Below are 24,932 nucleotides of genomic sequence, written 5' to 3'. Positions count from 1 at the left end.
TTTTATTTGTTTTTGTTTCTAATGTCTCTGTAAAGCACTTTGAATCACCTTGTTGTTGAATTGTGCTATACAAATAAATTTGCCTTGCCTTGCCTAAAGCATATAGTTAGGGCTGGCTCAGCTAGCACTGAATCCTCCCTTAGTTATGCTGCTATAGGTGTAGGCTGCTATGTGTTTATACACCTCACTGCGTTTAATCATTAATTATTATTGGGGCAGCAGTTATAATATAAAAAATTCTCTACACAAATTCTTGGCTTCAGTGCTTTGTTTTACACACAGCTATGTAGCTGTGATAAATGACATTAAGCCCACACAGCATTCAGTTTTAAACAAAAACACTGATAACACAGTAGCAGCAGTGATGATGATGCAGGCACAGTTAGAGGAGGAGTCAGTTCACACACAGAGAAGAGCAAAAAGGCGAAGCCATTAAAGAGATGAAAAGCTCAGGCTGAGTGAAAGAAAACTTGTTTCCAACATCCAAAATAGCAGTGTTGTTCCTGTAATCAAAATCAAAACCTTTATTGAGAAACAGCGAGCGGGAGTGCTTCATCAAAGTACCTGATCAACAAAATCAGATGTGAAGAAAGTGTAATTTTACAGCTGCTCCATCCTCTGCTGTTTTGTTTTACACAGAGAAAAATCATAGTGAGCCTCTGGCAGTTGTACTAAAAGAGGCAGATGAACAGTTAACTTTGTCTGTTAGCAGGTTTAAATTATACAGCTTGGTGTATAAGTTTATGACAGTTGTCCTATTTTGAATGGAGGTGATACCTGTAGCAAACAGGGGTGAGTCTAAAGGGGGGCGTGGGGTGTACTAGACCATATTTATTTCAAGGCTTTTGCAACGTTTTTTTTCAGAAAATAATATAAAATATTGTATTATTTAAATTGCTTTAATATTACACGAACTAAACAATAAAAGCTTTTTTGCACAATCCAATAAAAATTTACATGGGTCATTAAACTGTGAGCTACTGACCTGAGGATGTGAGGTTGGACACTGAATTACTATTAATACTAATTCAGGTCTACCCCATCATTACATCCATAAAATTAAAGGATTTGCTCAGATTTTGTATTTATTTTTTACTGTTTTGTTTGTTATGACATAAAATAATTCCACAGAGGAACAGCACAGTTAGTTGATGGTCAGCAGCTGAACTCAGAGTTGTTACTGTGGATCACGGCCGCTGGAAGAAGAGGTGCTGGGGTTGCTGCAGAGCTCCCAGTCACAAAAGGCAGACATCACAACACCACCTGCTAAAGGCTAAAAATCAAAAATCAAAAATGAAAAAAAAAAAAAACCAAACAAAAATGGATCGTGCTGTTAAAGCACTCTGTGCACTATTCCTGTTGTCATTTCCCTAAGAAATTTGTGACAGAAAACGAATAAATAAGTGAAAATACAGAGTATGACTTTTTCTTTAAATGACCCCATGATGTTATATAGTAGTTATAAGTATTAAAATGGTGTGATTATTAGTTAATACCTGCCAAGAGGTGTAACAGTAATACAAAAACATTTTGTTTATTTATTTCATATATTTATTTATATATTTCAAATAAAGCAAGCAGGCCTAGTGTGGCTGTGTCAGAGACGGGTTTGTTTGTGATCAGGTTTGTTTTATAGCATCAGAGTCACAGCAGGAAGTTGTTGCTGTTGTGGTAATCATTGATAAATTTAAAGACGTATTAAGGTGCAGCAGCTGATCTTTGAACTCTGAGCTGCATCTTAAGACTCTCTTATGGTTTAAAGTGTTCAATGTGGCGGCAGACAGATCACAGAGAAGAAGCAGAGGATTTTCTGTTTTTCTAAACAGACGTGGTCCACACAGTGGAGAACCAAAGAGTGAAGAAGTTCTTTGGAAGGAGCTGAGTAAGTGAAACTTTGATTCATTAGAGTCTCTCAGGTTTTGGCTTCATCACAAAGCAGCTGCTCTATGTTAGTGTGTTTATTGCAGAGAACAGATGAAGACTGTGATACATTGGATAAAGACTCAAAAACATAATGTGACTTGAATAATAAACTTGACAACATCCACAAGTAGATATTTGCTTTACTTTCTTCTCTTCAGACGAACAGTCTGTGTCAGTGTCTTCAGACGGCTGCAGGTTGTTACCAGCTTCATTAAATGTTTTTCATTCTGCATTTTATGTCACATCTGCCACTGTTTGGTCCCCCTTAGCAGAGGAGATCAGACTGTAATGTGACGTTTCGTAAAACTCAGTTTTCTTGTGAACTTTGAACAGGCTCATAATCAAACTATAAAACGAGCTCTGATTTGAGAACCTGGTTTAGATGCTGGACTCCAGTCTGACTGATACTCAAGTTGTTTTATGGAGCATCAAGGTTCATGATAATTTGTTAAATATTCTCCATAATTCATGAATAATATTTAACATCGATCGGTGAGCTCCATCTGCTGGTTCCCTCAAGTGCTGCTCTCAGTCTCCAGTTATGCTGCAGAATGGATTTATGGAGGCTTTGAGGGATTCACTGTAGTTCTGCTGTAGTTGGTCCCTCACAGCTACATAATCAGTTGCAGTGCCACTGATACGAGCTACACCAGTTCTATGGTGCCTACAAACAAGACATAAAATACCAACAGATTGTAAGGGAGACCAGGTAGTGTGAATGATCACATATGTGACATGTGATGTGTGGAGAAGCATAGAGAGAAAATCAGTAATAAATACAAGGTAAAATTAAGTAGCCTGTCTCACTCACTGCTGATAATTTGTGGTAATAGGGGTAATGATAAAACTTGGGACAACCTTTGGGATCAATAAAGTTTAATGAATGATTTTTCTGTTCTGTTAGTGAAAACTTATTTATTATTCTCATCCAAATAAACTTCTGTTTCAATAACCACAAAATCTGCATGTATAGAATCATGAGCAAATTGCATTAAATAAATAAATAATAATAAGTTATAAGTAAATAATAATATATATAAATTTTTCAAAAACGATTTAAAAACTCAGCTCACTGCCACAGTGTGAAGTTTTATTCTCCCCTGGAGGCTCCATTCATACCACCATTATTTTCATAGAAATCTGCCATAGATGTTAATTCAGGATTATTGATTGCTGTGTCTCTCTGATAAAACCACAGTATCATCTGCAGCCCCCATTTTTGTTGTGAAAGTGGAGTTTTAGAACAGAAGTTTGATTAATTGATTATCTGAGGTTTTGTTAACGTGTTTATGTAGAGATTTATTTAATCTTTGATGTCTTGGAAATCAAACCACAAAGTTCCTCCAACAATAAACTTTACAAATAGCAGCTCACAGACTTTCTACAGAGAGTCTACAAGTAGAGATCTGTTCTCCTCACAACAAAATAACTGTCTGAGTGTTTTAATCAGAAGATTGCAGGTTGGTACTAACATCATGAAATGTTTCTGACCATCCACTTTACATCACATCTAGCACTAGGGATGGGTATCGTTTAGGTTTTATCCGATACCAGTACCAAACTGGTACTTTTGAAATGGTGCCGGTGCTTAAACGGTGCTCGAACCGGTGCTTAAAGAATGGAGAACACAAAATTGGTCCAAAAACCTCTCATGTTCAGCTGTTTTTTGTAAAAAGATAACAATGTTAGCCTTTTCTGCAGCTATAGGGGATTTATGGTATCACTCTTGGCTGGAAGCAGTGCTTAAACAATGGAAAAAACACAAACTTTGTCCAAAAACCTCTCATGTTTAACTGTTTTCCACTTTTTCTTTGGTCATTTTAGCCTTTTTGGCCAGGGTGAAGGGAGTATCTGCCATCAAACAAGAAGACAGCCGCATGTAGCTATGATGATGTTTGCTAGTTCACCTTACATGCATTAATGTAATAACGTGGTTAGCCTACTCAACGTAAATTACACACGAACAACATTAAGCTACTCACGCAGAGAAGAACGGCTGCTGCTGCCATCATCATCCGTCATCATTTCTGCTACACTGGCAGGGCTAGGGGCCAGGACTCTACTCTTCGGGTTTTTGGGGGATGTTGCTAACTCCGGGTCCGATAACAGGCAACCCACCCGCAGTAGATGTGCTCGGTGTGAGGTCTCGCAGCAAGCTATCAAATACGGCGCATTTCTCGGCTTTTAACAAAATGCTATACGTCGCCAGGTGTTTCATCAGATTCGAGGAGTTACCTCCTTTGCACAGTATCAGCTTAGATAACAGTAGATACTAAATAATAAACGATATTGTGCAGCACGCAAGATAGACAGCGCACAATGTGCTTTGAGGCAGCAGCCAAGAAAGGTGTAGTCCGCGTCTGTGAACACCCGTGTGTACACCTGTGTGCACCTGTGTGGATCAGCATGCTTGTATTCCAAAGGTTTCTCCATGTAACGATCTGCTAGGGAGTGGGGGAACCGTGCCACCCTCCTGGGAAGAGCTGAGTAGAGCCCCAAACGAGAGGTCACCCCGCAGCTACGGAGCAGAGGCCAGAGGGGGTTGCAGTGGCGTGCCCGCGGGCTCTGCCGGCAGCCAGCTGTGCCAGAGAGGACCGAGCTTCAGGCCCAGAGGCCAGAGGCCTGAGGGCATCCCACCCCCCGGAAGGAGCCCAGCCGGGCCACAGGCGCCCGGCCCCGCCAATCGGCCACCAGGAGTGAGCCGGTACATACATGAGCGCCCAGCCCCAGACGACAAGGACCACCAACACACCAACGTCTGAGGGCATCAGCCACCGGCAGGGAGTGTGGTGAGGGGAGATAGGCCTCCGTACTTTAGAGGGCCTGAGATGTACCCAGAGAGGTTGAGTCTAAGACCCAACCTGACATATAGACACAGACGAACAGGCACACGCGGACACAGACGTGCATTCCCACCCCATATGCACAACCAAATACTCGGCACTCACCCAACGTGTAGACAGACACAAATAGACACTGCACAGACAGTCGCACTCCCCAAACATACTCTATATCCCAGGTCCAGGTACCCCCGCCCTCAGAGGGGCAAGCCGCACCTAGACCCAGGAGATGTAACCCTTCTCTCTGGGGTGGAGGCAAGCGGACCACCTCCTTATCTGCAGTAGCAGGGAGGCCCCGCATCCCAGACCCCAGTCTGACGGCCAGCACCTCCTCCCAGCCCCCCAGCCCTGACGGCTAACAGAACCGGGGTGAGTGAAGACCTCAAACCTCCCTACGCCCGCTCATATGTAGTGTTGCTGTGTGCTGTTCTAAAGTGCATTTAAAACTCAGGAGAGCATGGTACTAGCTTCCTCTCAGAGAGCAGCACGGCTCTTCCCGAAAACCCTTAGTGTCTAAATGCATTTAAAATTGAGGGTAGGGCACCAGCGCCAGAGGTGGGTTGGAGTACACCGACCATCCTCTGGATGCTGTAAAACGTGCCCACCCCCAAGGCCCTATATGTATGTGTTATGTGAGAGTGTGAGTAATGTGGATGTCTAGGTTGCAGAATAAAATTGAGGCACAGGCGGCCAGAAGGGGACAGAGGGGGAGTGCCTCCCCTGCACCCTGGTGACATACCTGCACCCCAAGCCCTGCGTGTGTGGGTGGGTGTGGTAGAGCGGGAATAGGGAGGCAGCTGAGGATGGGGAGGGAAGAAAGGGAGGGGCAAGCGGCCCCTCCCTGGGGCCAGCTCCCCCGCTGACCCCAGTAGGCACCCCCACACTCTGGAACCCACCAGGGCAAGGGGGCCCAGGCCCATCCGGACCGGGGCCCGCAGCAGCAGCACCGCCCAGCCCCACAGAGTCCGGGGCAGCCCACCCGACTCCACCCCAGAGAAAACTGCACCCACCCCATCATCCAATCATCTCCCAAACTACACAAGACAATAGACACCCAGGTTGAGTTCATTCTCCACCTCTCCTATATCTCTCCCCCCACCTGCAGAGTGAGCTCCTGTAGTGAGGAGACCACCTGCAAAGATATAACAACCTCCCCACCAGTTAGAGAGCCCCCTAGTTGGGCCGATGCACCAGAGGTCCCCTGCACTGGGGCTGAGCCCCCCTGCACCCACCCGCCCACTGCTCCGGCGACACAACAGCCAGGACCCAAGCCCCCAAGGCCCGGCCAGCACCCCAGACCGGGGGGCGGAGCACCCCCAGACCCCCAAGCCTCCACGCCCGTCCCGGACCCTCCCAGGGGCAGCCAGGCTACCAGGCCAGTAACCAACGTCCGCCAGCACAGACCCTCCCCCATCTCCGCTGTACGCAGCCACAAGGAAAACACCATCCAAGAGCCCCAGAGCTCCTAACCAGGTCATGGCCACATCCCCCAGGTTAGGCCCTCTAGGGAAACGTCCCTAGGGACTCCCCAGACGCCCTAAGGCCGTCCCTACCCCCATATCAACCACAATAGCGAAGGCAGGACCAAACCATGACCCCCCACCCCCACTAGGTGATGAAGCCGATCAAAGGAGCCCAAAGGGATTGATCAAATGTGATGGCAGATGTTGTATCAAGACTAATGTGATCTATTAGATGGTTTCTATATTGGTTAGAATTAAGATTATTTTTATTTTTCCAGTTAATGAGGACCATTTTCTTGGCAATGCATAGGGCCGTAAAAACAACGTGGGCTGTGTTTATTTCTGCAGTGACCTCATCCAAGTTGCCCAGCAAGCATACTAAAGGGGAGGCTGGAATGTTACATTTCAGACACTTTGATAAGTCTTCACATATCTCACGCCAAAATTTCTGAACTGGTGGACAGAACCAAAGAGCGTGGATGTAATTGTCCGGTGTATTTGCTGTGCAGTGTGAGCAGTTGTTGGAAGGCGTATAGCCCATCTTGAACATCCTATGACCAGTATAGTGCACTCTGTGTAATATTTTGTATTGTATTAATTGCAAACTGGGATTTCTGATCCATTGAAAGGTTTTTAAGCATATCTGAGACCAAAGGTTTGGGTCTAAGTTGATTGATAAATCTGCTTCCCATTTTGCAATAGGAAGGGATATTGATTCATCTATTTTAGAAAGTGTTCTGTATATTTTAGACAATAATTTGGGGGGTTTTAGACTAAAAAATTGTACCACACTTGGTGGTGTTTGTAATTCAGCTTCACTGGGATTAAATTTCTTTTTTACTATGGATTTAATTTGTTGATATTCCAAAAATCGTTTCTTGTTGATCCCATATTGTGTAACTAGTCTGTCAAACGAAATAAAGTCTGTTCCTTCCAACATATGTTCCAAGTATTTAATTCCTTTGCAACTCCAATCTGGAAAGTTTATCATATTATTGTTTTGTAATATGTCCGGATTGTTCCAGATAGGTGTACGTTTGCATGGGATTAATGAAGACTCTGTCATTTTTAGAAACTCCCACCATGCTGTCAGAGAAGAGCTAATATTGATGCTTTTAAAGCATTCATGTCGTTTGATGTTTGAGCTGATAAATGGTAGGTCTGAAATTTCTAGGTTATTACATAGTGCCTGTTCTACATCTATCCAAGGTTCATCTAAGAGGGTGTGTTTAAACCATCTAGAGATGAACTGAAGCCTGTTGGCTAAAAAATAGTGATTAAAGTTAGGCAGATCTAATCCTCCTTTATCCTTGGTCCTTTGTAGTGTTTTTAAGCTGATACGTGGGGGTTTATCTTTCCAAAGGAATTTAGAAATATACGAGTCTAGAGATCTGAACCAATCTTGTGATGGCTTATTTGGGATCATTGAAAATAAATAGTTTATTTTTGGCAAGACCATCATTTTTATAGCGGCGACCCTTCCCATGAGTGATATGGGTAAAGATTTCCATCTAGCCAGGTCGCCTTCTACTGTCTTTAAAAGTGGGATGTGGTTTAATTTAGTTAATTCTGAAAGTTTAGGAGAGACATTAATACCTAAATATTTTATATTTCCACATTGCAGTGGGGAAGGAGAAGAATTATGGAAGGAGCAATTAATCGGAAGAACTGTTGATTTCGACCAGTTAATTGAATAATCTGAGACACTTGAGAAAGAATTTATCAATGCAATTACCCCAGAGATATTGGTTTGTGAGTTTTGGAGAAAAAGTAACACATCATCTGCATAAAGGCTGATTTTATGTTCTATATTCTTACATTTTATGCCCTTAATTGTTGTAGCCTGTCTAATTGCTGCTGCTAGTGGCTCAATAAAAATTGCAAACAGTGAAGGGGAGAGTGGGCATCCCTGTCTGGTGCCCCTCAGAAGAGAGAAGCTGGAGGATGTTTGGTCATTTGTTCTGACACAAGCTGTTGGGGAGTTATATAATATTTTTAACCAGTTTATGAAAGAGGGTCCAAAACCAAATTTATGTAAAGTTGCAAATAGAAATTTCCAGTTAACTCTGTCAAATGCTTTTTCTGCATCTAAAGAAAATATTATGGTTTCAATGTTTTTACTGCATGAGTAGTCTATTAAATTAAGTAATCTACGTGTATTTGTTGATGAGTGCCTACCTTTTATGAAACCAGTTTGGTCAGGATGAATTAAAAGGGGGGTTATTTTCTCTAATCTCTTTGAGAGAGCTTTGCAGATTATTTTAAGGTCTACATTAATAAGGGATATTGGACGATAGCTTGAAGGAAATACAGGGTCTTTGCCTGGTTTTAGTAAGAGACTGATATTTGCAGAGTTCATATTTGGTGGTAGTCTACCATTTTCTTTGATTTCCTGCAACATCCTGTGAAAAACTGGTGCCAGAATTGTCCAGAATTCTTTGTAAAAATCTGTTGGAAAACCGTCTGGACCTGGAGCCTTATTATTGAGCATACTTATCAGAGCTTCCTGGAGTTCATTAGTTGATCCTCTTTAAAAGAGCAGTTTGACTGTGATGAGATGTTTACTTGGACTCTGAACAGGCTCATAGGCAAACTATAAAACTGGAGATGTGATATGAGACACTGGTTCAGGTGGTGGATTGCAGTTTGATTTTGATGTGCATGTTGTTTTATGGAGGATCATAGTCCATTATTATTTCCAGTTTGTGAAACATTTATCATCATCTTTCCTTCATGAAATATGTTTCAGCATTTTTCAAATTTTTTAAATGTCCAAACTCCTTGAAATAAATAGTGTCAGTCAATTAATTTGATCCACCAGAACACCCATTCCATGTTCTGTTGTCACGTTCTGTGTGTCTATTATAGACTGTAAATCACTACAGACTATATAGAATTCATATAGACTGTATATTATAACATAGTAGACTGTTATCATGTTTTGTTCAGGATGTCAGAGTCAGAGCATGAGGTTATTACAGATTAATCATTTATGAGATGAAAGCATCATATTAAGGTGGAACAGCTGACTTTTGACCTGTGAGCTGGAGCTTAAGACTCTTTCATGGTTTCAAATGTTTAATATGACGACAGCCCTCACACATAGAGGACTGATGACAGAGATGATTCAGAGGAATTTCTTTTTTTCTGTCCAGAGAGCTGCAGAGTGAAGTTCACGGGAAACAGCTGAGTGAGTAGAAATCTGACTCATTAGAGTTTTTAAGAGTTCCTTTTCATCACAAAGCAAAGTTTCATTTATGTGGAGAACAGATGAAGATTCATTTGGATAAAGACTCAAAACCAAAAAGCTGATCCAGTATAACTCTATATTACATCTCAGTAATAATACTATATAAAAAAAAATAGTGGGGTAATAAGGTGAACACAAAAATGTAATCAAATGTACACATCAACACACACTGACCATTCGGCAGTCCAGCTTATTTGCTTTTTATTAATAATATAATTTCTCTGAAAACAAATTAGTTTAACATCGCTTTAACATATGGGGCTGGTCTTGTACAGTTACATGAACTTTGGTGTCATTTAAAAAGTGCCTGTTCCCTATTATCACTTTATCTTTTCCATTTTATTACCCCACTGTAGTTACTCCTTCACAACCACAGTTACATTGTTCATTCCCAGTTTTGTCGTCTGGGCAGCAACATTAATTCCTGGAGCAGTTTTTTCCCCTCGTGAAATATTGTGGAGGTCAGCTGTGTGGCAGGCAGGAGTTGGACCCAAAAATAAGAAATATATTTAAAAGCAGCTTTATTGCTTCACTTTTACCAAAGCACAACATAATATCAGATCAGAAACCAAAACTAACTGGGAGACACAGCTATGAGGTAGAACATGGAAAGGACGAGGGAACAAACTGAAGAGAGAGCAGCTGAAACTAACTACAGGTGGTGAGAGAGGGGAAGTAGAGCTAAATACAAAGCACAAAAACTGTAGACCACCAAAATAAAACACGACAAAACAAAATAAAAACGCAGAGTTGATACAACAGGAAGGTAAACAAACACAGAACTGACTTGACAAGAGGGTACAGGGAACAAAGGGGAGGTATGATATCAGGAACAAGAGACATAAAAAGCAAACTAAACCAACTTTGGGGAAAAAACTAAGAAGACTTGAGAATAGAAATACTAAACAAAGTTGAAATTAAACAGGATATTTGGAGTAGAAGACTAGACACAAAAGAATTGAAAGTATAATTCAAATCAAATCCTGGAACACCTCACGTCTCAAACTCAGAATATTAAATAAGAATTAAAAAGTCCAAACATAGAAAACACATTTGTCAAAAACCCAGAATAATGACAAATATATTTTATCTTCTATTTTAAAATGGAAGCCATCAGCAGCAAATATTGAAATAAAAGCATTAAAACTATTTAAAACCCAGTGTTGGAGTTCTGATACTGACACTATTAAGCTGTCAGTATTAAGTACAGTGGAACCCCGACTTAAGAAATTAATTCGTTCCCGAGGGTCTTTCGTAATTCGAAAAATTTTGTAAGTCGAAGCACCCATCGCGCCTTTTGAGTGAACGATAGTCTATAGGCTATTTGCTAACTGCAACAACAATACGTAGTTCAAGTGGAACAGCGAAGCCAAGTACAAAAGCCAAGGGGGTTGTCGCATGATTCGGAAGGCATTGTGGGCTCAGCCAATCAGAGCCAGCAGATTTCGTTACGCGGGCATTTTGCCGTAACATGGGCAGAAATATTGCCGTAACTTGAATTTTTCATTAAATGGGGTATTCGTAAGTCGGGGTTCCACTGTATAAAGTCAAAGTTCCATACTTTTTCATCTACTGTTAACTTAAATATTTCAGTCTGACACTGACTGACAGTCAGACACGAGTGTTAGGATATATGTTGTCAAATTGGGGTGGCTGTGGCTCAGGAGGTACAGCAGCTCATCGAAAAATTGGAAGGGTGGTGGTTTGATTCTTGGCTGCTCCAGTCTGCATGCCAAGGTGTCCTTGGGGAAGATACATATGTGTTTTCATGGAAAGTTGTCATTGATGTGTTCTGTTCATTAAAAAAGCCAAGAACAGTTCAAAGCTTATTAACCAAATCCAAAGACTGTCTACATCATTCCTGCAGCTTGTCATCCATCTTAAATTGTCTTGGGTGTTTATTGTTGATTAATTTTATTAAAAAATGATTTAAATAAACTTTAATTTAAATGCATAAGACCCAGTTTCATGGTCTGACTGCATTCAGCTGACACTGAGCTGAAGCAGAAAAGAAGCAGCTGATGGAAATGAGGATTTCAGTTGATGTGCACATGAATGATTTGTGTTTCCTCTGCAGGTGAAGGTAGAAAGTGTGTGTGAGCTGATGTGGATGTGAATTCAGCAACATGGATCAGTGTGAGGACAGAAAGGAGGGAGTCCCTCCCTCTAAAACCACTCTGTGTGGGGAACATGAGAGCCAGACCAAAGCTCAGAGGTGAGATGACCATCTCTAACTGTCCAGGACTCTAATCCATGTCACAGCTCAGCACTCACATCACTGCTTCATCATTATTCACAGGAAAAGACGTAAACGTAAACGTGGGAAAAAACATAAAAATGGACAAGGACCTGAACCCAGCTGTGTTTCCTTACAAAGTGATGTGTCAAAGGAATTTAATCCTGATTTTAAAGAAAATCCTTCTTCTACAGAAAGGTAATCTGTCTCGAAATGTTGCAACTCAGTTATTCTAAACAAATTTTCCAACATATTTGATGTCAGCTCATCTTCTTTTCACACACAGTTCTATGTTCGTATGTGAAGCTGTGTGGGTTTGTGGTTGTTTTTTTTTAATTTGAAAAATGAATTTTTCTAGGATGTTGCTGTAGTGAAGATGCTAAGTGTCATTTCGACAAACAGTATTAACACATCTGACCTAAAATCCCACAAAAAAAAAAAATGCACAAACGTGCAGCCAATGCCTCAAGTGCTTTTTGTACAACTATTTAAAATTACAAAATAATCTGATGTCATGTTTTTTGTTTGTTTTTGTTTGTTGTTTTTTTTTGGGGGGGGGGGGGGGCTGGCAAGCACTTTCAACTTGTGAGCAGTTTTCTTCAAAAAACATGTTTTTACTGTTTCTTCCTGCACTAGCAAACACTGCAGTATTCAGGGAAATTTAGTATAAGTCTGGTTTTACTTGGCCTATTAACACAGGTTTAAAAATGTAGTAGACTCCTGAAGGTTGAACTGAAGCTCAGCACTCCCATCACTGCTCCATGATTATTCACAGAAAGAAATCTAGAAGAAGACAAAAACGTAAACAGAAAATTAAACCTGAACTCAGCAGTGTATCAATAAAGCAGCAGGTTTGTGAAATGTAATGGATAATGTGTCTCTAAACAAGACTATGTTCATCTCAGTTAAAATGATTCTGTGTTTGATATATAGAAAATGTACTTATAATGTAATCACGTTTTTGTTTCGCTTTTTCCATCAGGAGCTTTGAAAGATTAGACTGTCCTGTACCTAGCTGTGTATCCTTGAGCAGTGAAAAGTCAAAGGAGTTATATGGTGTTAATTTCAACACAGAGCAACAGTCTGCCTCAGAGAGGTAATGTGTACCTAAAATTTGGAACTGAGTTGGAACAGTTTTTTTCTGTTATGTGAACTAATTTTTCCATGATTCCTCCACAGAGTGGACCAGGAGAGTTTAGAAGTTCTCAGTGATCAGTCTTCCCAGCAGCAAGAAAGGAATCTGGACTCAATATTTATGGTTTGTACATGTACAAGAAGTACTTTTATATCTGTTCTGTTCACAGACATCGCCATTCTGCAGTTGGAAGAGCAGTATATCATGCTGGTTAACATTTTTTCAAAGGATAAAATAGAGTAATTTTCATATTTTGTATTCAGCACATTTCATTTAATTAAAAAAATATTAAAAAGTAGTATGTTTACCACAATTATTTGATTGATTGTTTTATTTTACTTTGTGCCATTTACTGGCTGATGGAAAGTTTGCACTGTCCACTTTTTTTTTTTTTTTGTTATTTTGACGACTCCCAACTGAATGCACTATGCAGAAGTAATGACTGCTATTATAATCTGGAGGCTCCTAGTTTTCTTGTTAATTGGAAGGTCAGGTCCAGGGTCAAAGTACAGGCTTTTAATTTGATCGCATTTCATGCTTGTTACAACTCCATATGACACAAACACAAATTAATCAAAATTAGAACTGATTACAATGAGCAAACATCCGAAAATTAGCACGTACATCCACTGGCACAATTTTTGACAAAGTAAAATGTAGGGAAAAAAGTTAGTTGGGTAAAAATAAAAGTGCTTTTTTTTTTTTTTTTTTGTTATTTCTGGTTTTTGTTTTCAACATGACCGAGTAGCAAATCAGCAACTCTACAGCAAGGCAAAAAAAACATGGACAAAGCACTTTTTTAAAATTCTCTTCCAGCTCCTAGAGGACAACATTTTCAGCTTTGTGAAGAATGAGATCAAGAAAACCAAGAAGATTCTCAGCCCAGATTACTCAGATGGCTTAGAGAGTCAGGGGGAGGATGAGGTGGTTTTGGAAAGTGAGGATGAAGAAGAGCAGAAGAGGAGCATGAGAGATGCAGTTGTGAAGATCATTCTGCACTTCCTGAGGAAAATGAAGCAGGGAGAACTGGCAGACCGTCTGCAGAACAGTAAGAGGATTTCTCTAAAGATTTAAAACAGTGGTTAAATGATATGAAATTTATAGATTTACATTTCCTTAATTCTCAGCCTGAAAGGTTTTGTGAAGTTCATGATCCTGAAGAATATATTTTTTGTGTGTTCTTTGAGAATTTCCCACCCTGTGCCCACATAAACTTAAATCTACACTGAAGAAGAAGCTCTGCACTGTTTTTGAGGGAATTCCTAAAGCAGGAAACCCAACCCCTCTGAATCAGATCTACACAGAGCTCCATATCACAGAGGGAGGGACAGCAGATGTCAATAATGAACATGAGGTCAGACAAATAGCAACCAGGAAACCAGACAGACCAGAAAAAATAATCAGACAAGAAGACCTCTTTAAAATCTCACCTGGAAGAAATAAACCAATCAGAACAGTGCTGACAGAGGGAGTGGCTGGCATTGGGAAAACACTGTTGACACAGAAGTTCACTCTAGACTGGGCTGAAGACAAAGCCAACCAAGACATTCAGTTCATATTTCCATTCAGTTTCAGAGAGCTGAATGTGCTGAAAGAGAAAAGGTTCAGCTTGGTAGAACTCGTTCATCACTTCTTTACTGAAACCAAAGAAGCAGGAATCTGCAGCTTTGAAGATGTCCGGGTTGTTTTCATCTTTGATGGTCTGGATGAGTGTCGACTTCCTCTGGACTTCCACAACACTGAGATCATAACTGACCCTACACTATCCACCTCAGTGGATATGATACTGACAAACCTCATCAAGGGCAACCTGCTCCCATCTGCTCACCTCTGGATAACCACACGACCTGCAGCAGCAAATCAGATCCCTCCTAGCTGTGTTGACATGGTGACAGAGGTGATAGGATTCACTGATCAACAGAAGGAGGAGTATTTCATGAACAGATTTAGAGATATGAAGTTGACTAGCAAAATAATCTCCCATATCAAGACATCACGAAGCCTCCACATCATGTGCTACATTCCAGTCTTCTGCTGGATCACTGCTACAGTTCTGGAGGATGTGCTGAAAACCAGAGAGAGAGGACAGCTGCCCAAGACCCTGACTGAGATGTACATCCACTTTCTGGTGGTTCAGGTCAAAGTAAAGAAGGTCAAGTATGATCGAGGAGCTGAGACAGATCCACACTGGAGTCCAGAGAGCAGGAAGATGATTGAGTCTCTGGGCAAACTGGCTTTTGACCAACTGCAGAAAGGAAACCTGATTTTCTATGAATCAGACCTGACAGAGAGCAACATTGATATAAAAGCTGCCTCAGTGTACTCAGGAGTGTTCACAGAGATCTTTAAAGAGGAGAGAGGACTGTACCAGGACAAAGTGTACTGCTTTGTTCATCTAAGTGTTCAGGAGTTTCTGGCTGCTCTTCATGTCCATCTGACCTTCGTCAACTCCGGAGTCAATCTGCTCAAAGAACAAGAAACAGCTTATCAGAACTCTGAAACAAGAAAATCTGCAGAGACTCATTTGTACAAGAGTGCTGTGGATAAGGCGTTGCAGACTTTAAATGGACACCTAGACCTCTTTCTTCGTTTCCTCTTGGGTTTTTCACTACAGACAAATCAGAATCTCCTACGAGGCCTACTTACACAGACAGGGAGTTGCTCACAGACCAATCAGGAAACAGTCCAGCATATCAAGAAGAAGCTCAGTAAGAATTTGTCTGCAGAGAAAAGCATCAATCTGTTCCACTGTTTAAATGAACTGAATGATCATTCTCTAGTTGAGGAGATCCAACAGTCCCTGAGATCAGGAAGTCTCTCCACTGATAAACTGTCTCCTGCTCAGTGGTCAGCTCTTGTCTTCATCTTACTGTCATCAGAAAAAGATCTGGATGTGTTTGACCTGAAGAAATACTCTGCTTCAGAGGAAGCTCTTTTGAAGCTGCTGCCAGTAGTTAAAGCTTCCAGTAAAGCTCTGTAAGTTATAATAAGTTTTATTCTTGAAAAATTCTGCTATCGCTTTAACAGAGAATAAAAATATCATACTTTGCTATTGTCCCATCAGATTGAGCAGCTGTAACCTCTCAGAGAGAAGCTGTGAAGCTCTCTCCTCGGTTTGCAGTTTCCAGTCTTCTAATCTGAGAGAGCTGGACCTGAGTAACAATGATTTGAAAGACTTGGGAGTGAAAATATTGTCTTCCGGACTGGGAAGTCTACATTTGACACTGGAAACGCTCAGGTCAGATTTCTACAAATCATTTAAAATCTGGTTTGTATTTGTAACCATGTTACACTGTAAACTGTAATTAGTTGACCTTACCAAATATATATATTCAAACCTTAAAAAAAGGAAAGCAAAGAAAACCCCAAACCCTGCAAACAAACAAGTGGAAATTTAGTAGGTTTTAGTAAGAATGGATTTTATTGTGTAGTTCACTCACACCTAAGTTTAAATTGTACATATTTATGTCATATGCACACTTAAATTAGTAAAGACTACTCAGAAGTATTATTATTATTAATAATAATAATAAAAATAATTATTAATAATACAACTAATGTTAAAGTTCTTGCAACATATGATTTTTTAGTTGCTTTCATTTGAACAAGAGTCTCATTTATGCATTCAAATCATACAAACTGATTACCTCATTAAAGCAAGTGTTACTCATGTTATTCAAATGCTTCTGGACTCCACAGATAAATGAAAAACAGATTCCATTCTCCTACAATAGTTACATATATAGTTACATTAAAAAAACAGAGGACAAAATACAGTTCAAAGTACAGTTGTATTCACATTTTCCATTCCTCATTTCTAAAAAAGTCACACTATTCATCTGAAAATAAAATTAGCATCAGTGGAGGTTTTAGTAAAAAATATTCAGGAGGCCCAAATTTCAGAAAACAGGTTTATTCTGCACAAGTTGCCATTGCTTACATATTAGAAGTGACAAAGCATTTTTTATGATTGTAAATTACACTCAACAAAAATATAAACGCAACACCTTTGTTACTGCTCCCATTCCCCATGGGATGGACGTAGAGACCTAAAATTCATTCCAGATACACAATATAACCATCCCTCCCAAACAGTGGTCACAAATCAGTCCAAATGTGTGGTAGTGGGCACATCTGCTATATTGAGATAATCCATCCCACCTCACAGGTGTGCCACATCAGGATGCTGATCTGACATCATGAGTAGTGCACAGGTGTACCTCAGACTGCCCACAACAAAAGGCCACCCTGGAATGTGCAGTTTTGTCTCACAGCAAAATGCCACAGATGCCACAAGCAATGAGGGAGCGTGCAATTGGCATGCTGACAGCAGGAATGTCAACCAGATCTGTCGCCCGTGCATTGAATGTTCATTTCTCAACCATAAGCCGTCTCCACAGGCGTTTCAGAGAATATGGCAGCACATCCAACCGGCCTCACAACCGCAGACCTCGTGTAACCACACCAGCCCAGGACCTCCACATCCAGCAGGTTCACCTCCAAGATCGTCTGAGACCAGCCACCCAGACAGCTGCTGGAACAATTGGTTTGCACAACCAAACAATTTCTGCACAAACTGTCAGAAACCGTCTCAGGGACGCTCAACTGCATGCCCGTCGTCCTCATCGGGGTCTTGACCTGACTCCAGCTCGTCGCCGTAACAGACTTGTGTGGGCAAATGCTCACATTCGATGGCGTCTGGCACGTTGGAGAGGTGTGCGCTTCACGGATGAATCATGGTTCACATTGTTCAGGGCAGATGGCAGCTGAGAATGTCCCAGTTCTTGCATGGCCAGCATACTCACCGGACATGTCACCCATTGAGCATGTTCGGGATGTGCTTGACCGGCGTATACGACAGCGTGTACCAGTTCCCACGAATATCCAACAACCTCGCACAGCCATTGAAGTGGAGTGGACCAACATTCCACAGGCCACAATTGACAATCTGATAGACTCCATGCGACGATGTGTTGCACTGCATGAGGCAAATGGTGGTCACACCAGATACTGACCGGTTCTGGGTCCCCAGACCCCCAATAGCGCAAAAAACTGCACATTCCAGGGTGGCCTTTTGTTGTGGGCAGTCTGAGGTACACCTGTGCACTACTCATGATGTCAGATCAGCATCCTGATGTGGCACACCTGTGAGGTGGGATGGATTATCTCAATATAGCAGATGTGCCCACTACCACACATTTGGACTGATTTGTGACCACTGTTTGGGAGGGATGGTTATATTGTGTATCTGGAATGAATTTTAGGTCTCTACGTCCATCCCATGGGGAATGGGAGCAAAAACAAAAGTGTTGCGTTTATATTTTTGTTCAGTGTAGAACCATATCTGCAGATATATATTTAGTTACATTCAGACTCTAAAAACTTTGAGTTCTCAAACTTTGCAGATTTAGTAGAAGTCTCTTAGTTTCTGTTCCAAGCCATGCATCAGCCTTTGAATGAATTTAAATGCATTTCATTGCTTTAGGCTACACCATGTGTAAATCATTAACAGTTGAAATAAGAGGTAAAGTAATTGATGAAGTTTCTGAAGGCAGTCCATTAAAATACCTCTTTCAGAAATGACATTAGTAGACTCTGAATCAAGACGGAGGGGATTTGGAAGGAGAACAATAGTTTCCTCATTGACAGTGCCCCCAACAAACCCCATTAGTGCCAGAAGCCTGTTTGGAAGTAAGCAAAAGCAACAGATGATCAGTTATTAGCAACTTCACAGAAACCATATTAATACTATCCATCCTCTTCCATTAATTTGAGAGGTGGGGTACACCCTGAACAGGTAATCAGTCTGACAGACAACCATTCACAGTCACAGCTATGGGCGTTTTAGAATCACAAGTTATCCTAATCTCACTGCGGGAATACCTGAAGAGAAAATGCAAACTCCCAGGCCAGATGGTGGAGTGAAACTCAGGATACTCTTACTGTGAGGCAAAAGTGCTAACCACCACACCACTGTGCTTCCCTGTTTATACATTTTTTTTTTAAATCACCTTGAAATTCTTCTTTTTTTTCAAAAGGGGTGTTTAAAAATAATTAAAGACTAAGGTAAATGTTATGATTTCATACTGTTGACCTTTTCCCTTTTTATCCAGTAACTGAGATAGACTAAAACATCCATTGCTCAAGATGAATGGAGTCAGCTGTGATATGGCGCTTGCTCATTGGGAAAGATCCTCCCCAGCATTTCTCTCTGATTAGAAGTTAGTCTGCAGCCACTGTGCACCTTGTCCTAAACTCGCATATATACAATTAGCATTAATCTCTATTAAACTCTAAATAAGCCACATGCAAATCCAAAACAAATTCGCCAGAACTCCATGTGATCAATAAGATCTCACTTTAATTAAAACATGTTCTAGTTGTCCAAGGAAAACTGGTGACAATTCTGGTCTGTCCCCTACTTTATACTTTATTAATCAGCCTCACCCCCCTTTTTTTAAATTTATTTTTTATTTTTATTTTTTATTTTGGAGACAACTTAATCTTTGCATTAATTGTACCATTTTTCTCTAAGAGCATGCATCTGTTATGTATGATCTCTACAGGCTGTCTGGCTGTCTGATTACACAAGTAGGTTGTACTTCTCTGGCCTCAAGTCTGAGCTCTAGCTGCTCCTATCTGAAAGAGCTGGACCTGAGCTACAATCATCCAGGAAGGGCAGTCAAGCTGCTGCAGAATCTGGAACTGAAAACTCTCAGGTATGGAGAGACTTGTGCAGCCATGGAGTATGAAGGGGTATTAGGGCTAGATCAAGTAAACAAATGGTATTGATCATTCTGACAATAAAGTCGATATTTCAAGATTAAAATCAACACACTATTTTGAGAAAAAAGTCAAAATCTAGACATTACAGTTGTTCTTTCAAGACAAACTGCCACGTTTGCTATACCCTCTGCAAAACTCCTTGTGCAAGTGGAAAAAGTAAGTTAATTAAATAAATGTATCAGCCTGATCTTCTGATACAACATGCACCCTCTTTATTGCACGAGGGTGTAACTATTGGTATCCTTGCATGTCTCTATTGCCAACCATTTCATTTTGTTCAAATCTGACCAACTCTTCCAAGTTTTAGTGGGGGTTTTTTCTTCTGAGACTCAGCTTTCTGCACCATCCTTTTAGTGTACTTGTACTTATTACCACACTGTGTTTATGTGCTAAAATAGAAATAATTTCCTTATAACTACAACCGATTCTGAAGTACAATGTCACTTGCTGGTTGAGAAACTGGTTGTAAAATCTAACCTGGTTGTGAGTGTAGGGGAAATGTGGGGAAGGGTGTCAGGACTTTCACTGGAGGCTAAGGTACAAAGTGGAAAAAGAGGGAACAAGTTGCGTAGGGGGTGTGAGCATTAACTGCAGTGTCTAATCCGTTGAAGAACAAATTAGACTCAATGACTTTGTCCTCCAACGCTGTTGGATGGCCTCAATCTAGTGATTCATGCCACACCATACCTCTCTCATGCTGTTCTGCTCGGCCTGACTCCAGGCCTGATGGAGGAATTGAACTCAGGAACTTCTCGCTGTGAGGCAACAATGCTAACCACTGGGACAATGGAGTCAATGCAGAAGGTTATGTAGTCAGTGATACACTCAGTAAGCCCATTGGTGTCCTCACCATGAGGTTCACAGAGTGTCTCCCACTCTGTCACCTCAAAACAGCCACTAAGGCCTCCTTTGACCACCTCCTAATACTCCTAATGGTCACAGGCTTCCTCTTCACAATAGGCACATAGCAGAGGCTGAGCTAACTCAGGTTCAGGACCCAGTGGGGGGAACAGAGAAAGATAGTTGAAGTCACCGAAAGATATAAAGGCACTTGGGTGCTGAGTCTGAGGACTATGGCAGAGCGAATAATGTCACATGCAGCTGTGGGGTTAGCAGAGGGAGGAACATAGACAGCCACCAAGACAACAAGAGTAAATTCACTGGGCAAAGAACAATGTGTGTCAATCCCAAAAGGTTAATTCTGTTGGAGCTGAGACAGAAGAAGCCACTTGGATGGGTGTCAAAACGTTTCTCCCACTGAAAACGCTACGTCCAAATGAACAGAATCAACCCTTTGGGAGATGCTTTCCTGGATGATTGAGCATTCACCAAGACAATGAGTGTGAATGTTAGAAACATTAAATAGAAAGAGTGTCATGGGAGGGAGGCAGGAATGGTGGACCCAAAGTGCAGACTCCAGGATGTGAAAAAGTGCACTCAAACAGTTTTATTGCTGGACATCAAAATAACTAACCTGAACTTAAAAATAAACTATGCAGGCTGGCTGACAGACAAAACACACAGTGCAGAATGAGGAACAACACAATGATGAGCAGGTTAAGACGTAGACACTAAATACAAGAGGTGAATAGGACCAAGAGGAAACAGCTGGGAGACACGGCTGACACCGATTACATAGATGAGCTGGAGGAGCACGTAAAACTGAAAACACTGACATAAGACACAGACCTTCAAAGTAAAACAGGAAACTCAACACACATGCAGAGACACAGACTCAGAACTGACCAAACAGGAACAGAGGGAGTACAGAACCAAAACCTATCTAGAAAATCTTTAACAGAAGACTTAAACAGAATAAACAAGAACATAAGATAATATTAACAAAAACACTGAGTCATCAGACTCAGGACCATGACAAAGAGCATGTTCACAAGTGTAAGGACAGGGGTGCAGAAGAATAACAAAAGGATTGGTGCTGCGGCTGCAGTGATCTGGACTCTGTACCGGTCCATCATGGTGAAGAGAGGGCTGAGCATTAAAGCAAAGCTCTGGATTTACCGGTCAGTCTATGTCCCTACCCTCAAATACCATCACGAGCTGTGGGTAGTGACCCAAAGAATGAGATCACAGATACGGGCAGTGGAAATAAGCTTTCTTTGAAGGGTGGCTTGCCTCTCCCTTAGAGATAGAGTGAGGACTTTTGCTATTCGGGAGGGACTCAGAGTAGAGCCATTAAGCCTCCTCATTGAAAGGAGCTCATTGAGGTGGTTAGGGCATCTGACAAGGATTCCTCCTGGGTGAGGTGTTCTGGCCATGTCACACCAGTAGGAGAAAAATGTGGACTGTTGCTGTAGGAGTTCCCTCTCTAGAGTGAAACATTTTGGTAGGAGACCTTTTGAATTAATTAGTGAATATGTTTTACAATGGAAGATGATAGGACAGGATTTTAGGGACATTTTCTTCAAGTGTATGTATTAAATGTATGTGTATGAGAGCGATGTAATGTCCATGTGTGCATGCTGAAAGAGACTGGGCTGGTCTGACCCCCCTCCGTTCCTTTCAGGGTGGAGCCTGCTGGAGTCCAATGGTTGACACCAGGTCTGAGGAAGTGTAAGTGTGTTTTTAATGTGATTCATGAAAACAAAGCAGCACACATTCAACCATCTTCAAACTGTCACATCACTTATCATCTCTGATGTCAGGAGTCATCATCAAAGTGTCAATCAATGAACAGATGATGGATCAATAACTGCAGCTGGATTGTGTTTGTTTCTCCATCAGATTCCTGTCAACTCACAATCGACACAAACACAGTGAACACAAAACTCAAACTGTCTGACAACAACAGGAAGGTGACACGTGTGGAGGAGGATCAGTCATATCCTGATCATCCAGACAGATTTGATTACCAGTATCCTCAGCTATTATGTAAAGATGAGCTGACTGGTCGCTGTTACTGGGAGGTCGAATGGAGAGAACTGGTTAATATATCAGTGAGTTACAGAGGAATCGTAAGGAAAGGAGACAGTAATGACTGTTTGTTTGGAAGGAATGATCAATCCTGGAGTCTGAGCTGCTCTCGTGATTATGGATACAGTGTTTATCAGAATAAGGAAAACACATCCATCTCCTCCTCTTCCTCTTCATCCTTCATCTCTAACAGAGTAGCAGTGTATGTGGACTGTCCTGCTGGCACTCTGTCCTTCTACAGAGTCTCCTCTGACACTCTGATCCACCTCCACACCTTCAACGCCACATTCACTGAACCTCTTTATGCTGGATTTGGGTTATGGTTTGGTCAGTCTGGTGCTTCAGTGACTCTGTGCTGAGTTGAGTGTAAAGAGTTTCCTCCTGTTAGAGAAACACTCTGACTGTTGAAGAGATAGTTCAGTCTGTACATGTCTGTCTCTTTCACTCAGAAACACATTTTCAGATTTGTGCATTCAATCAGTTATTGTTTAAACTGTACTAAATGATTCCTTTTAAAGTTCCTCTTCAGTCCTTCAAAGATGGAAGCTTCCAGGATCCACGTGTTGTTTTTCTTTTTCCACTCAAAGCTGCACAGTGAATATCAGTATGCTGTTTTTCTTTTAAGCTCAGGTGAGATGATTCAGTTCATTTTAGTTGCAGTTAGTTTGTTGCAAATGAGACAAACTGTGATATCAGAGAGGAGTCACTGAGCTTACCCAAAAGATCAATTTACTGTTCAGATATTCACACATTAGTCTCCAATGGATACAAATTTTATGAGCAGCCAGGGTTCATTGTGATATGTGTTTTGTTTTTAGAATAATGAAATATAGCTGGACTTTAACTTCCTTGTGGTGGCATTAAGTGATCCCCTAAATGTATTAGTTCCCAACATTATTCATTGTTGAATCACTATTTTGTGTTGGTGGATGCCAGTATTGTAGTTTTATTGTGAACCTGCTCAGTTTCCACAAAAAAAGTCTAATCAGCATATTACAGTGAGACTCAAGTTTGATCAGCAAATAAAATCTTTCTCCAATGTACATTCAAAGAATTTTTAGTAAATGTTTAGTCCTCTTATTGGATGAGCATGACACTGCCTCTGAGAACCTAAAATTATGTTGGTGTGTCTAGACTTTTACATCGCTTTTTTGGTTTTGACCTTATTTAATTCCTTAACGCCTAGTGTATCATATTTGACACATACGGGAGGGGGGGGGGTTGCCAGTTTTGGGGATTTCAACATCATTGTGAATTTTTCAACAGTGTGAATTTTTTCCCCTGTAAAGCCTAAAAAAATTGCAAAATGTATTTTTAAGCAATTAAAAAAACATAAGAAAATATGTCATATGGAAATGTGATTTTTTTTTTTTATTTAAAAAATTAAACAAAAGAAGGTTAAATAAACGCTATTTTTAAAAAAGTAAAATTTTCTGACAATTATTTCATAATTCAGGCTTTAAAGGGTTAATGTAAGTTATCTAAGATAACATAATTTCTTTCCTTTGTTGTAATGAAAACACGTGTTGTGCTTGTAACTCAAATAAAGCCATTCTTCATGTCATTATGTGTGGTAGCACTGATTCAATGTGGTTTATACCTTTGCTAAGACACTCAAGTTCAGATTTCATAGAGCTTTTGAAATTACCAGTCTGACGCCTGATCAGCCTTGATTTATTTTAATCCCAACTAAATTTATTAGTTGGGATTAGGTGGGACTTTACTGATACCACGACGGGGAAATTTTTGCGTTACCTCATCTCAGGTATCAGAGGAAAATACAAAAAATACAAATAAAAAACAAAAAAAAAATACAAAACAAGGAAGATAATACGTAATATACAACAGTAGCATACTCAGTATGTGATTATGGATATGGTTGTGGAGAAATGCAAGACATAAACTATATAGATTAACTTAGCTATTCTACCACTACTATTCCTATGTAAGTAATAGATATCTATAAGTACAGACATGCACATGCACACACACATGTACACACTAAATATACATATGTATACATATACATACATATATACCTGCACACGTCCTTACACATAGAAGGTGCATTATGCATAAAGTGGTGACCGTGGATGTCCACAATTACAAGTGACTTATGACATTGTGATTGAGGAGCTAGTCTAACTGCTGTTGGGATGAATGATCTGTGAAAGCACTCCTTCCTGCAGCAAGGGTGTTTCAGTCTCTGACTAAAGGAGCTGCTCAGCACATTCACAGACTCATGCAGAGGGTGATGTGGTTCTTTATGATGGATATCAGCTTTACTAGCATCCTCCTCTCACCCAAGTCCAAGTAGGCCTGCAGTGTGAGAGCGAAGTGCTCTAATAGGGTGATATGATACTACAAG

General features: G+C 40.8%; 1 protein-coding gene across 3 annotated transcripts; it reads left to right on the top strand.

The window, feature by feature from the left end:
* Window positions 1-152: 152 nt before the first annotated feature.
* On the top strand, window positions 153-23,903 carry LOC102290910 (protein NLRC3-like). 3 transcript variants are annotated; one of them, XM_042216626.1, is made up of 11 exons: window positions 153-1,882; window positions 11,554-11,691; window positions 11,776-11,910; window positions 12,695-12,808; window positions 12,892-12,970; window positions 13,664-13,895; window positions 14,035-15,823; window positions 15,912-16,085; window positions 19,414-19,566; window positions 22,158-22,204; window positions 22,376-23,903. In XM_042216626.1, the coding sequence occupies exons 2-11, from the start codon at window positions 11,603-11,605 to the stop codon at window positions 22,921-22,923; spliced, it is 3,360 nt and encodes a 1,119-aa protein (XP_042072560.1). In that variant the 5' UTR covers window positions 153-1,882; window positions 11,554-11,602; the 3' UTR covers window positions 22,924-23,903. The 3 variants fall into 3 exon arrangements, with proteins under 3 accessions (XP_042072560.1, XP_042072558.1, XP_042072559.1); XM_042216624.1 differs by having other exon boundaries at window positions 9,382-11,691; XM_042216625.1 differs by lacking the exon at window positions 153-1,882 and adding an exon at window positions 8,472-9,416.
* The last annotated feature ends 1,029 nt before the right edge of the window (window positions 23,904-24,932 follow it).

This window comes from Haplochromis burtoni, unplaced genomic scaffold (genome assembly GCF_018398535.1).
Source record: "Haplochromis burtoni strain Fernald_Lab_line unplaced genomic scaffold, NCSU_Asbu1 Contig_1141, whole genome shotgun sequence".
Lineage (NCBI taxonomy): Eukaryota > Metazoa > Chordata > Actinopteri > Cichliformes > Cichlidae > Haplochromis > Haplochromis burtoni.
The sequence above is the reverse complement of the archived record's forward strand: the minus strand, read 5'-3'. Positions and strand labels throughout refer to the sequence as shown.